This window comes from Pleurodeles waltl, chromosome 5 (genome assembly GCF_031143425.1).
Source record: "Pleurodeles waltl isolate 20211129_DDA chromosome 5, aPleWal1.hap1.20221129, whole genome shotgun sequence".
In the NCBI taxonomy this organism is placed as follows: Eukaryota; Metazoa; Chordata; class Amphibia; order Caudata; family Salamandridae; genus Pleurodeles; species Pleurodeles waltl.
Genome location: NC_090444.1, coordinates 857,660,648 through 857,676,213, shown reverse-complemented (window position 1 = coordinate 857,676,213; position 15,566 = coordinate 857,660,648). Strand labels below are relative to the sequence as shown.

Sequence of the window (15,566 nt, the reverse complement as noted above, 5' to 3'; positions counted from 1 at the left end):
TAAAACTGTACTTTTGTCTCCACAGTTGACACAGCTCTGGCACACAGATAAGTCCCTTGTCAAAGGTACCCCTGGTACCATGGGCCCTGTACCCAGGGAAGGACTCTAGGGGCTGCAGCATGTATTATGCCACCCTGGGGACCCCTCACTCAGCACATGCACACTGCCTCACAGCTTGTGTGCTGGTGGGGAGAAAAAGACTAAAAAGTCGACATGGCACGCCCCTCAGAGTGCCATGCCCATAACCCACTGCCTGTGGCATATGTAAGTCAACCCTCTAGCTGGCCTTACAGCCCTAAGGCAGGGTGCACTATACCACGTGTGAGGGCATAACTGCATGAGCACTATGCCCCTACAGTGTCTAAGCCAATTCTTAGACATTTTAAGTGCAGGGTAGGCATAAAGAGTATAGATATGTAGGACGGTAGGGAGTAGATATAACCCTGACCCAGAATTCTCTAATTTTACAAAAACCAAAGTGGTGAAATGCTTTTTTGACTGTTCACTTCAGGTGGCCCACCCTAGGGGTGTGCCTAGCCTGTAAGCGTGAAGAGAACAGATGATGGACAGAATGCTGAACAATGCAAACATTCACCCCCAGTTTCAAAGATCTGGGTTTAATCCCTCGTTTTTTTGCCCACCATGCCACCCCAGTTTGGACCCAGCCAAATGCAAATCAGTTTTGACCCGCTTGCGTACCACATATGCGCCCCTATGCTCGCTATGCCACCAGATTGAAACTAGCACGGCTGATGAGGGGTGATATCCTGAAACCAGTCCCAGGATGCTTGTTTCTGCTCCAGGGAGGACATGGCTTGGCTGTTTGGGCTGTTGCATAAGGCTGGGTCCAAACTGGAATGGCATGGCAAGGAAAACAACTGATGAATTAAACCTAGATCTGTGACTGGTAAAGAATGTTTGATTTATTCTGTCTGCATTCCTTCCATCACCTGGTCTTTTTGCATAGCCTGTAAGTGTGACACTCCTTCTGACTATCCAAGTTCCCACCTGATCTGGTGACAAATGGGCATCAGGGCAGGGGGTGGTGTTCCACAGGTCTGCTGGGAAGCCAGGGTTGCATATCAAACGTGGATGGGCTTTGAAGCCTCTGGCTCTGATATGTTAAATCGCTAGCCATCCTCCTGGAGGAGGTGTGATCACCTTCCTCTGGAGCAGGCCTTGTTTCTGGCCTCTAAGAGCAGGGACTGTCACCTGTAGGGGGTCCGAAACATGTTTGTGGTGTCAGGCTGGTTGATACCAGTCTGCTAGCACAGCAAGCGACTAATATGTTTTCAGGGGGCACCTCTAAAGTGCCCTCTGGGTGCTTGGTATGATAAATCTGATAGTGACACAAGTACGGATTTATGAAGACAACGTGTTTGATACTTCACACCAGTATTTTCAGTGAAGCCATCATGTAGCTGTATAGCTCAAAATGACCAGTGCCCAGTACATGTCTTCAAAATGGCTTTGTGAACACTTGCAGTGCCTAGCAGGGGAATTATGCATCACAGGTGTACATCTTCTCATGCAGATATGCTCTCACATGTAATATAATTCACCCTGCCTTAGAGCTCCAAGGCATGCTGTAGGGGTGGTCTAGATATATTGCATGCAGTAGGTATGGACATTGCACACAGGGTGTGTGCAGTTTTGTGTTTTCAAAATAGTCTGCATGTGTTTGAGTGTGGGTCCCTTAGGGGGCATAATAAATGACTTTGCCCTTCTGGACCCTCTTTAATACCCATGCCCTTAGTGCCATGGGGTGCTAAAGTCCTTGGCATTTGGGTTATAATTGTACTTTTTATCATTTTTAGGGAAAGAGCACTGGCACTGGAGCCTGGTTATCAGGGATCCAGTGCACTACCAATCAATAACATTAGTACCAGTGAGCAAAACATGGGGATGACTATGCCAAAACGTGGCACTTTCCTAAATTATCCATTGCTACTGAAGAATGAGAGAAATGGGAAACAAACTTAGTATAGAAATATACTTCTTTCAAAAATGGATTGGTTTACTGGGTCTTTTGTAGTTACAGTGTGTCCCTTTCAGCCCCCTGTAACTTTATAAGTCTTGGCTCTAAATGGCGTGCATGCGCTGTCTCGAACCGAGAGTCTAAACATATGCAACAGCCCTTTTCTGCCATTGCTTTGGGACTATTTTTTTTAAAATTATTATTTAAATGGGTGACTGTGCTTGAAGTGTGTTTTGTGGTGTGTTGCTATTTTCAAGCTTGCTAGTGGATACTGGTTGCAGCAGTGCATGCCTGTGTTGCCTGCAAAATACATACAAATTGCAACAGGTGGCAAATTACCCCTGAGGGTCGCGGAGATTTAGTGATTTGCCCAGAATCACAGAATGTTGAGCCGACCCCGAGACTCGAACCTTGCTCCCCGTGCTGAGACGATGGCAGCTCAGACCGTCACACCACGACCGCTCTCCAGCTCCAGTTTATTCAGTGTGAAGCCTCCGATCGCCGCTTCTGCACCCACCTCCTTTAGGTCCTTTCAGAGCTATGTGTTACATTACTTTTGAAGACACCGGGCTTTCTAAACCTTTGCCTGTGCTTATGGATGTGTAATCGGACAATAGAGGGTTTTACAGCAAGGATCTAGGCGGTTATTTAGGGAGTTCAACCTCACTGAAAGCTGCAGTTTGTTTTTGCTGTTAACATGGGAGAGTGTAAGTTCTTTAAAAGTTAAAAACATATCCGCCACATAGCGTGGATGAGCTTTGTTTGCTATGTAATAAACAACGAAAACATGTAAATAATATTTATAAACTGTAAGCTCTGGATCGCATTCTTCGGCTGTGAAAACTGGTGAGAAGCACTTCGCATATATATTTACAATTGTGCTGTTTTACGTCGATTTTCACAGTTGGAAGTATGCGCCGGAAAATGCATTGGATAAGTCAGGGACTAAACAGGGTGCTTCTTGGCCATTCATATGATCCTCTGTCCTTCGACAAGGCCACTGTGTTATGTGCACAATTATAGCACATGTGAGACAGTCCTCCTTTTGTGTTCATGGTTGTAGTTGTTTTTCGTTCATGGCAATGACGTCAAGATGATGGGAAAGATGGCGCCCTACTGTAGCAGTATGACGAAGAGATACTTGCTGTTTTTCTGGCACAGAAGAACTTTAAGTTCAGACTGTGAGTGACAGACAACACATTAAACTCCTACCACTACCTGCAGTTAACAAGTCATCAATATTAAGCGCAAGTTTAGAGTTCTCAACGCTCCCATTTCACAAAGCATTTCGTTTTAGGTCTTGGGCAGAAATGATAAACACAAAGTACACTAAACATCATTAGTGCATTTGCAAAGCGTGTCCTCTCACAAATCCAAAAAAACCCACAGTTTTCACTAAACACAAGATATTCCAGTGCGTGCTTTAGTGGTATTTAAAGAAAAACAAACTATTGGCAAGATGTAAATAATGTGAGTTAGTGTCCGGAGTCTAAAATGTGTGTAAATTAATTCCAAAAGTGTGTACTGGTGACTACACAACAGAATTATATTTTCTAGAATTTAGACAGTGGGGAGGAATGATAATAAACCCACTTCTCACCATCCCATCTGCCACCATTGAGGTCTCAGCTACACAATGACATTGATAACACCAATAGCTCACGGATGGTCGTGTCATATTGGCTTTGCCAATGCTTGTTATTTCTAGGCTCCGCTTTATGATTCAGTATTCAGAGGTACTGCTGACTGCTATAACAAAGTTCTCCCTACTCACTCTCATCTTCCTGATCTTGGAAACCACCATAAAGAGCCTAGATGTGGATCATAACTGCTGAATTTGTTTAGGAACCATACCCATCCAGTCAGTGCTAGAATAATTTCTCAATTGAAGCTACTTTTGCAACATACAACTGTCTTCTGACATTTTCCTACACCAAGGCTGCCCATAGGCATCAGCAAGATGATCTAGAAAGTGAAGATTCACTGTTGTAGAATAGCCATTATGTTCTCTCATTTTCTAAAAACGCAACTGTTGTGTAAGCACAAACATATACTTGTGTAGTATGGTCTTGAACGGCCTGCTGATCAAGGTGTTTGGATACCAACATCCAGAAAGCAGTGATTTGAGATTGTTGTGTTAACTTTGGTAACCAGACCAATTCATGGTAATTGCACACCACTGACATCGCAGCCTCCGGCCTGAAATATTTCTGGCCCTTTGGGTAGCAAGAATATATTAGTTAAATTGTCAGCATGTTATTAGACAAATTAACAAGCTCAATGTGAAGTGTTCAACCTAAGCATTTGAAGAATAATTATCAGTGTTTAAATATTTTTGTTTGGCTGCATTTTGTCACCTGCTCTTATAAATTTTAACTGTTTATCCACAGTATGTCCCTAAATGAGTACAAGTTACTTATGTGTGATATCCAACAGCTGCTAGTGACTGTTACCATCCATTCCTGCAATTCTTCGGGTTCTCAGTATTTTCGAGTTGTAGAGGATCTCATCATTCTTCTTGGATATCTTCAAAATAGCAATAATAAAACAACACAGTGTAAGTTTTTTTGTATATCTTGGTCAAGTATTTTAAATTGAAATATGAATGGCAACGTGTACGCCTGTCAAAAATTTACAGTCCGATTTATGTTTCTACATTCTACTCTATAGCTATATATTTAGATTTATTTGTACGTTTTTTGGAAGTCTACATTTTGTTAACTAAAATAAAACTTCCCATTACTCATTTGTGACTTCTCAGTATTTACTGAGTAACAAATGTTAAAATGTTTGATGTTCTATAAAATTGCTAAATTATTTTGTTACACTATGCATTTGTTTGCTAAGAGGTGTTTAGTTAAAGCGAAAGTATATTGTCTGCATTTAATCAACTTTTTAGTAGCATATATAGGTTTCAGAAAATTAACCGAGTCTTCTGAAACGTTGTAGCTGGGCAGATTGCTTACGTCTGCCTATGGAAATCTTCACACTTATGGAGGTCATTTGGCTGAAGGGAATCCCAAGAGGTAAATTTGAATCCTGCTCACGATTGATACTTGCAGTTTATATGCCAAACATGGCCTTACCAATCTTCACCGTTTTCCATGTGCAAGGATAACTGCATGTGTAGATTTTCGACTGCAAAATGCGGAAAGAAATGTGGATGTAAATCTTCCGATATGGGCTGTATGATGTTTTTTTTTTCACTTAATTGAAAAATGTGTTTTGACATAACATGTCCTCAACACAGGCATTATTTATCCACCAAAAAATACATCGTGTCTATAACAAAACACACAATCACAGCTCCATCTATAAAATACTGCAGCGTTAAATAGGACAAGAGTGCTTTTAGCTTAGTCCCACTAAATTGGGAGTTTTTTTATGAAGATTGTTTTTCCTTACCCCATAAACGCCTTTTGAATTCCCTTTTCTGTTGTTACACAGAATGTGAACTTGGAGGAACTTCCTTTCATTTACCTTTCTGAGTTAGAGCAGATTTCGTTTTATAGCCTTTCTTATAAGGAATCCACCCCCCTTATTTCTTTACCAACATGGGCTTGTATGAAATATAAACCGATTCCTTTCCCAAGTCTCCTGTAACTCTTTCCTTGATCCCCTCCACCTTATTTTTCTTTATTATGATCGGTTTTTACTAGGGCTGGCAATGTCTCTAATACTGTGTTCCGTGATTTGACAGCATCATTATTAATCACTTTAATCTCGAATAGCCCAGGTAAAGTCTTTTTGCATTAACAATAAAATATCCAACATTTAAGACGTAGAGGCAGCAGAGGCATTTAAAGAGGTAAATGCATCCTGCTCTTCCTTCCTTAAAGAATTATGTCACTTTCTATCCTTCATGTCAGCAACCTTATCATTTTGCATAGGCATATTTTCCCGAGGAGAGATTACAGTTTAAATCACTAATGTCTAGAAATGCAATTGTAAGGCTAGGAAGAAAGGCATGGGTTTAAAAGAACATGATCCCGGCCACTAGTCTGATCTAAATTCAGTGACCCCGAGAGTGCTATTTCATCCATTCCCCACTGAGCAAGATAACCATTAAAATAATGCCCCCTATGACCCTGAGCCGGCCAGTAATGGAGAAAGATTCCCCCCACTTTGGGTTTTAAACTGACAATCCACATTTTTTTAAATCGAAGAAGCCAATGTGGGTGCATCCAGAAGAATTATAACACCAAGTACACTCATTTAGCAGTTGACACTCAGGGCAACGAGGCAAGCAGTCAAAGGCTTACTTTAGGAGGCAGTGTGGAGTTGAAAGCATGGAACTCAACGCCCTTAATCAAATGTACAGTCAGTGCTTTCATTTTATAAAAATGTACATAGCTACTCAATGCAGCACATAAATATTGTTATTGTGTCGGGTCTACTAATGTGATTCTATGTGTAAGGCAATGCTAAATTCCTGAGCAGGGAGAACTGGACAGCTAGTGTCTTACAATGTGAGGAATGATCAGCTATCTGATAGAGAATTCTAGTTGCAGATTCCTTACCTTTGAATTTCCCCAGGCGTCAGACTGGATCCAGAGATTTTCTTTGAGCAGTACCTCTGCGTGCCGTCAGGTGGCGTCAGGTGGCGTCGATCGACTCCGCGGGACGTTGTTGGCGTCGTGTTCGCTGTGATGATGTTGCGGTCGTATATAGGCGCCATCCCGGTGCGTTGACGTCAGTTCTTTTCTTTCCACGCCAGCCTACATGCAGATCCGGAGAGAGCTACCTCAGCCATTTTTTGACTACGTCAACACTTTTGCCAAAGTTTTTTGAGGAGTTCTTGGATGCGTCGAGGGATGACCTGCAAGACCAGATTCAAGCCCTGCGACTCCGGTCACCGAACTATGTCAGTGACAGATCCGCACCTCGTGTGTCTTTGTTGCCTGGAACACAATCACGACCCAAAGTCTTGCTCCGAGTGTCGGGCCATGAACTCTAAAGCTTTGAGGGAGCAGTCCCTAAAGCTCATGGCGGCCCGACACTCGACTCCGTGGGGCTCACGGTCTCATTTAAGAGGAAGGTCTCGAGACCGGCCGCAGAGTCATCACCAATCCTCGTCCTCCAAGTCATTGGGACATTGGGGGTCACAAAAAGAAGAAGTCGAAGAAGGACAAGCGTTCTTTGACTTCACCCCGTCGATCGGATGATGCGACGCAGGAAGAGCGTCAACTCTCTAGGCCTCTGCCATCGAGCCTTCATCTGGATTGGTTCCGTGCTTCCCCGACTTTTTGGGCAGTGTGACCCTCCTTCGGCGCTCTCGGGCACAGGTGAGTTAGTGAGGGCCCCCTCGGGTTCAAAGTCGTTGGCTTCGGCCATGGCTTTGGAGGGCCCATCCAGATCCGTCCTGACACCAGGCATGCCACTGTGACCTTCCCCGGCATCAGATCAGACGTCGATGCTCCCGACATCGGTTGGGTCCACAATCAACATCAATCCCATCCTCATACCCAAAGACCCGGAGCCGGAACGACAACGCTCAATGCCAATTCTGTTCTCTATGGGCTCTCCTTGGCCCAGGGTTGATCCAGAGCCTTATTCTTGTGGGTATGGATATGGGGACAGTATGGAGGGGACGCTGAACCCTTTAGAATACCAACTTGACCCCCCAAATGGACTGGGTGCAGGATTTGGGTGATGCCAGTGGTCTAGACACCTCCCCTGACACTGCTATGCTCTCTCCTCCTACCGTGGCTACGGAGGAGGGTGCTTCTTATTCCTTTGTGGTGAGAAGGGCGGCTGAGGTTCTGGACCTCGAGCTACCTTCTGTGGAGGTTAGGCCTAATATCCTAACCGACGTGCTTCCGCCGGGGTCTTCCTCTTCCAAGACCCTTCTCCCCTTTAATGAAGCACGGACAGACTTCCTTTTGGGTACTTGGTTCAGACCCAGCACAAGGGCTCCTGTAAATAGGACGATTGCCCGCCGCCATCGGCCTGCGCCGTCAGACCCGAAATTCCTCACCCAACACCCCACGCCTGAGAGCCTTGTCATCAATGCTTCTTCTTCATCTGGTGCATTCCGTGCCGCACCCCCGGATAGGGAATCAAAAAGACTGGATAATTTTGGAAGAAGTTGTTTTCTTCCAACAGTCTAGCGCTGCAGTCCGTGAACACCGCATGCCTTTTGGGCCGCTATTCCCATACTCTCTGGGATACGGTCACGCAAGTGCTGCCTAGAGTTCCGGAAGAGGCCCGGAGTATCCTTTCCCAAGCCATGACAGATGGGAGGAATGCAGCAAAGTTCATGATTCATTGTGGACTGGATACAACAAACTCTCTGGGAAGATCGGTTGCATCAACGGTGGCATTGAGACGCCACGCCTGGCTGAGAACATCTGGCTTTTCAGGGGGGTTCCAGCAATCTTTGATGGACATGCCCTTTTATGGCACATGTCTCTTCGGACAGATATTTCATTACCGAAGGTAAATAACTTGTACTTCTGTACCTGATACCATTAGGCCACTCTTTAGGATAAAATCTGCAGTCTTACTCAGGCTTAAAGGAGGGCAGTCAGGCCCACTGTTTTACTTGATATTTTGCAGTGGAATCCTGATAACCAGATCCCTGCTTTTGAGTTTGTGTCAGGCCTCAACTTCCCCAAGGCACAAGCGGAGGTTCAGAAAGCAGCGGTCCTGCAGAGAAGCAAAACACTTGGGACCAAACAAAGGAGCGCAGCCAAGCAACGGATCTTGAGGTAAATTTACAGGGGTTCATAGGAGGTGTGGAAGTTGATCCTTCTGGTGCATGCTCCAGGATCTCTGATTCATGTTTAAGGGTGAGGGGGGATTACAAGCTACACAGAGCAGTATCAGCACAGTCTGGTTGCAGGAACAACTGCAGATGCAATGACCTCATATGCTTTTTGTACCACACACTTCGTAATCACATTCACTGCTGCCTGTGGGATGTTCTCAGTGTAGCACATCTTCAGCAGGGAATAGAGGGAGGCTCATTTCGATCACACTAGGATCGACTCCTGCAGTGTGACTCCTTTGGTCCATGCTGACCACTGCTTTGATTTCTCCCAGACCATGGAAGAGGAAGAAAACCATCTCAATCTCCGAATGAGGGTAACCACAGATGCTGACTGCAGCAGAACGGAACTCATCACAGTTCCAGACAGTATTTGCTATATTATTGGTCTGAGTATGACAATTCATCTGTGGGCCTCTCCTCTGTTCTGGACTTTTTATCTGGCAGGTAGCTGGACTTCTTAATGTTGGCATGCTTCTCCGTAAGGGATAACTTCAGCATGCCTCTCTCAAAAGGATAAAAAAATCAAACCAAAAAAGAGGGGGGAATATCCTATAACCCTCGCCTGCTTAGGATACCAACTTAACAATACTTAAAAAGAAGTAGCAGGCAAGGGACAAATTCAATAATTATTGCAAGAAACCAATATTGACTCTTGGTTCCAAGAGGTAAAGCTGTTTACCCTTATTTATTTCATTTAATAATACACAACAGCATCAGAGTCCAAGGAAAGCTACCTATCTATAAACTTATGACACTCAGGTGGACATATATACACTAATATATACATTTACATTTATACCAGACATGTGTAACAAACAATACATACAATATCTTAAAACATATGCCCTACTCCAACACTTTATAAGATAGTCACTAAAACACAATAAACATAGTGATCAAAAGTCACATGGTGGCCAGGGGTCTTGCACCCAGCTGTATGCTACCTTGAATTTTTTGTGAAGGTAGCAAGTAGTGCTAAATAAATTTTGTAAATCAATTAATTATTTTTCCAGACCCCTTGGACCCATTAGAAATATGTCGACGCGTTTCGGCCTAAAACCTCAAGGCCTCATCAGGACTGTCGGAGGGCACTGGCACCACTACAAAAATTGAAAAAACACATTAAAATCAACCTAATACAATCAATCTTTCCACCAGCTAACACCAAATGTGACAAGTATCAGTACCAGACTACCACTTATAGACCCCTGTAAATTTTTTGTTAGCAACTCTATATTGCTCTTAAACGGAAACTATCATGCATAAGTTGTAATTGAAAAATCTATGGCGTTTCCAAATTACACACATGCCAAAAGGTCGCAAACAGGTGGCTCAAGTTGTCAAGCATGCAAACTTAGACATGCAACCCAGGTGTAAACCTCAACTATAACTCATACCTTTATATCTGGTTATAGAAAGTGTCCGAGCTAGATCAATCCGTTCCCGAGTACTATAACCCAAGAAAGGGAGGAAACGACAAGAAAACCAAACTCATTAGTGATCAATCCAGCAGGTGCCGTGCCATCGAGAGTGATGTTGTGTTAACAAAGCTCTAGTCTTACCTCTCTGCTAGCGCCACTCGGTTTAAATAACGGCGTCTGTATGCTAATTTGTAATGTTCTATAAACAACAAATAGAGGGCGCATGAAAATCTATGATAAAAATAGGATGGATCTATACGTACGCAAGATAAACTCTAAAACTCGTTTTCCATGGTACAAGGGCACTTACTTCCTCTATTATGCCAATCCGAAAATGCTAGCGGTCCCTCTGTAACCGGCCGTAAATGGGGCGTCGCTACTACTCTTCCGTGAGTCGCGGAAGCTCCGGCTCAACAATGGAAGACTTTAAAGTACAACGACGGGCTGAAACTAGCCCGCGTCTGTCTATTTGCATGGATAAGTATAGGCGCCATCTTGGCAAATCCCGCGCTACCTCTCTCCCATTACCAAAATCAGAAACAACCCGGTTATGTGCTACCCCTTATCTATCATGAAAAACGACCAAGGGGGAAAAAAACGCCCTACTGCTGCTCAAAAAGCATTCACCAGCAAAACTTGGTTTCTACATAAGTTCTAGGCCCCTGGTCCAGATATAGTTTACTGCGGTGGCCATCTGGGAAATGCTTGACACACAATCAGAAACTATGAACATAGCTATTGTATCTTTTTTCTATTTTTTCTGAGTCTATGTTTAAATTCGTTTTAACCTAGTACGTATGGTCCATCCCATCAGCACTTATATATGAAGCATCTTACGTTGGTCAATAATGCATCGAATTATACAGTAATAGCACAAGTACTTTCTAAAGCATTCTTTCCTTTCAATTTGTCTATAGTGCATACAGCCAAATTATCAAAATCAACAATATTAAAACGTGAATGGGAGTATCGCGGCCATGATGTTAACCACAAGACAAATCAACAAAATTTAGTGTCCAAACACATTACGTCACCTAATTAGGGACCACGTTTCATCACAGTCATTGAGTCCCGTTTTGGCTGTTTGAAATTTCTCAATCATTCTTGCTTCCAACTTCAAAAGCCTTGTCAAGGTTTTTGGGCCATCCATCTTCGGTTGTATAACAGCCAGCACTGTCCATTGAATATCGTCTGCTTTATGTTTGAGTTCCAAAAAATGTTCAACTAACGGTGCACCTTTTATGGCACATTTAATTCTTGATCGATGTTGGAGAATACGGCTTTTAACTGCTTGTGAAGTTTGGCCAATATATGTTCTATTACATGGACAAGAGATACAATAAATGAAATTTTTTGTGTTGCAGTTTGAAAAATCAGATTGTACATGCTTTCTTCCATTTATTGTTACCTCTTTTGAATCTAGTGTACATTGGCATGCAGTACACTTACAACACCTAAAGTGTCCCTGAAGGGTTGGAAGCTGAAGCATTGTCCTTAGAAAAAAATTGGCGAATCATTAAAGATCTAAATATAGAGAAACCATTGTTCGCCTTCAAGAGAGCGAGGAGTTTAAAGGATCAGTTGGTACAGGCCGCAGAAAAGAAAATAGACAAGAAAGATCTAAGGACAATGCTTCAGCTTCCAACCCTTCAGGGACACTTTAGGTGTTGTAAGTGTACTGCATGCCAATTTACACTAGATTCAAAAGAGGTAACAATAAATGGAAGAAAGCATGTACAATCTGATTTTTCAAACTGCAACACAAAAAAATTCATTTATTGTATCTCTTGTCCATGTAATAGAACATATATTGGCCAAACTTCACAAGCAGTTAAAAGCCGTATTCTCCAACATCGATCAAGAATTAAATGTGCCATAAAAGGTGCACCGTTAGTTGAACATTTTTTGGAACTCAAACATAAAGCAGACGATATTCAATGGACAGTGCTGGCTGTTATACAACCGAAGATGGATGGCCCAACAACCTTGACAAGGCTTTTGAAGTTGGAAGCAAGAATGATTGAGAAATTTCAAACAGCCAAAACGGGACTCAATGACTGTGATGAAACGTGTTCCCTAATTAGGTGACGTAATGTGTTTGGACGCTAAATTTTGTTGATTTGTCTTGTGGTTAACATCATGGCCGCGATACTCCCATTCACGTTTTAATATTGTTGATTTTGATAATTTGGCTGTATGCACTATAGACAAATTGAAAGGAAAGAATGCTTTAGAAAGTACTTGTGCTATTACTGTATAATTCGATGCATTATTGACCAACGTAAGATGCTTCATATATAAGTGCTGATGGGATGGACCATACGTACTAGGTTAAAACGAATTTAAGCATAGACTCAGAAAAAATAGAAAAAAGATACAATAGCTATGTTCATAGTTTCTGATTGTGTGTCAAGCATTTCCCAGATGGCCACCGCAGTAAACTATATCTGGACCAGGGGCCTAGAACTTAAGTAGAAACCAAGTTTTGCTGGTGAATGCTTTTTGAGAAGCAGTAGGGCGTTTTTTTCCCCCTTGGTCGTTTTTCATGATAGATAAGGGGTAGCACATAACCGGGTTGTTTCCGATTTTGGTAATGGGAGAGAGGTAGCGCGGGATTTGCCAAGATGGCGCCTATACTTATCCATGCGAATAGACAGACGCGGGCTAGTTTCAGCCCATCGTTGTACTTTAAAGTTTTCCATTGTTGAGCCGGAGCTTCCGCGACTCACGGAAGAGTAGTAGCGACGCCCCATTTACGGCCGGTTACAGAGGGACCGCTAGCATTTTCGGATTGGCATAATAGAGGAAGTAAGTGCCCTTGTACCATGGAAAACGAGTTTTAGAGTTTATCTTGCGTACGTATAGATCCATCCTATTTTTATCATAGATTTTCATGCGCCCTCTATTTGTTGTTTATAGAACATTACAAATTAGCATACAGACGCCGTTATTTAAACCGAGTGGCGCTGGCAGAGAGGTAAGACTAGAGCTTTGTTAACACAACATCACTCTCGATGGCACGGCGCCTGCTGGATTGAGGACTAATGAGTTTGGTTTTCTTGTCGTTTCCTCCCTTTCTTGGGTTATAGTACTCGGGAACGGATTGATCTAGCTCGGACACTTTCTATAACCAGATATAAAGGTATGAGTTATAGTTGAGGTTTACACCTGGGTTGCATGTCTAAGTTTGCATGCTTGACAACTTGAGCCACCTGTTTGCGACCTTTTAACATGTGTGTAATTTGGAAACGCCATAGATTTTTCAATTACAACTTATGCATGATAGTTTCCGTTTAAGAGCAATATAGAGTTGCTAACAAAAAATTTACAGGGGTCTATAAGTGGTAGTCTGGTACTGATACTTGTCACATTTGGTGTTAGCTGGTGGAAAGATTGATTGTATTAGGTTGATTTTAATGTGTTTTTTCAATTTTTGTAGTGGTGCCAGTGCCCTCCGACAGTCCTGATGAGGCCTTGAGGTTTTAGGCCGAAACGCGTCGACATATTTCTAATGGGCCCAAGGGGTCTGGAAAAATAATTAATTGATTTACAAAATTTATTTAGAACTACTTGCTACCTTCACAAAAAATTCAAGGTAGCATACAGCTGGGTGCAAGACCCCTGGCCACCATGTGACTTTTGATCACTATGTTTATTGTGTTTTAGTGACTATCTTATAAAGTGTTGGAGTAGGGCATATGTTTTAAGATATTGTATGTATTGTTTGTTACACATGTCTGGTATAAATGTAAATGTATATATTAGTGTATATATGTCCACCTGAGTGTCATAAGTTTATAGATAGGTAGCTTTCCTTGGACTCTGATGCTGTTGTGTATTATTAAATGAAATAAATAAGGGTAAACAGCTTTACCTCTTGGAACCAAGAGTCAATATTGGTTTCTTGCAATACTTATTGAATTTGTCCCTTCTCTCAAAAGGATAGGCACACTCCTTACAAGATAGACTGTAAGGAAATGCCTTCTTGGCATGGTTACCTGCTGAATTTTTGCCTTTTGTTGATGTCAGTTATGATTGAAAGTGTGCTGGGACCCTGCTAACCAGGCCCCAGCACCAGTGTTCTTTCCCTAAACTGTACCTTTGTTCCTACAATTGGCACAGCCCTGGCACTCATGATAAGTCTCTTGTAAATGGTACCCCTGGTACCAATGGCCCTGATGCCAGGGAAGGTCTCTAAGGGCTGCAACATTGATTATGCCACCCTGGGGACCCCTCACTCAGCACATGCACACTGCCTCACAGCTTGTGTGTGCTGGTGGGGAGAAAATGACTAAGTCGACATGGCACTCCCCTCAGGGTGCCATGCCAACCTCACACTACCTGTGACATAGGTAAGTCACCCCTCTAGCAGGCCTTACAGCCCTAAGGCAGGGTGCACTACACCACAGGTGAGGGCATATGTGCATGAGCACTAAGCCCCTACAGTGTCTATGCAAAACGTTAGATATTGTAAGTGCAGGGTAGCCATAAAGAGTATATGGTCTGGGAGGTTGTCAAATACGAACTCCACAGTTCCATAATGACTACACTGAAATCTGGGAAGTTTGGTATAAAACTTCTCAGCACAATAAATGCACACTGATGCCAGTGTGGAATTTATTGTAAAATGCTCCCAGAGGGCATCTTAGAGATGCCCCCTGAATACCGGTCCGACTCCTAGTGCTAGGCTGACCAGCCTGCCACAACCAGACGAGTTGCTGGCCACATGGGGAGAGTGCCTTTGTCACTCTGTGGCAAGGAACAAATCCTGTACTGGATGGAGGTGCTTCTCACCTCTCTGCAGGAACTGTAACACCTGGCGGTGAACCTCAAAGGCTCATGCCTTTTGTTACAGCACCGCAGGGCATCCCAGCTAGTGGAGATGCCTGCCTCTCCGGCCACTGCCCCCACTTTTGACGGCAAGGCTGGAGGAGATAATGAGAAAAACAAGGAGTCACCCACCAGTCAGGACAGCCCCTAAAGTGTCCTGAGCTGAGGTGACCCCCTGCCTTTAGAAATCCTCCATCTTGGGATTGGAGGATTCCCCCAATAGGATTCGGGATGTGCCCCCTCCCCTCTGGGAGGAGGCACAAAGAGGGTGTGGCTACTGCCCTCCTGACCTAAACACACCCCTAAATTCAGTATTTAGGGGCACCCCAGAACCCAGGAACTCAGATTCCTGCAACCTACACAAAGAAGAAGGACTCCTGACCTGAAATCCCTGCAGAGATGACGGAGACGACAACTGCTTTGGCCCCAGCCCTACCGGCCTGACTCAAAGAAAACTGCATAGCGACACATCCGACAGAGACCAGCGACCTCTGAAGCCTCAGAGGACTGCCCTGAAACCCAAAGGACCAAGAAACTCCAGAGAACAGCAGCATTGTTCACCCAC

The 15,566-nt window shown here is 43.5% G+C and overlaps 1 protein-coding gene across 1 annotated transcript in view; it reads left to right on the top strand.

Moving 5' to 3' along the window:
• The window catches only part of LYST (lysosomal trafficking regulator), a 2,674,875-nt gene that overhangs the window by 1,492,439 nt on the left and 1,166,870 nt on the right, over positions 1-15,566 (top strand). The window contains 1 exon segment of the mRNA XM_069234946.1: positions 4,369-4,535. Within this exon segment, the coding sequence (XP_069091047.1) occupies positions 4,369-4,535 (167 nt within the window).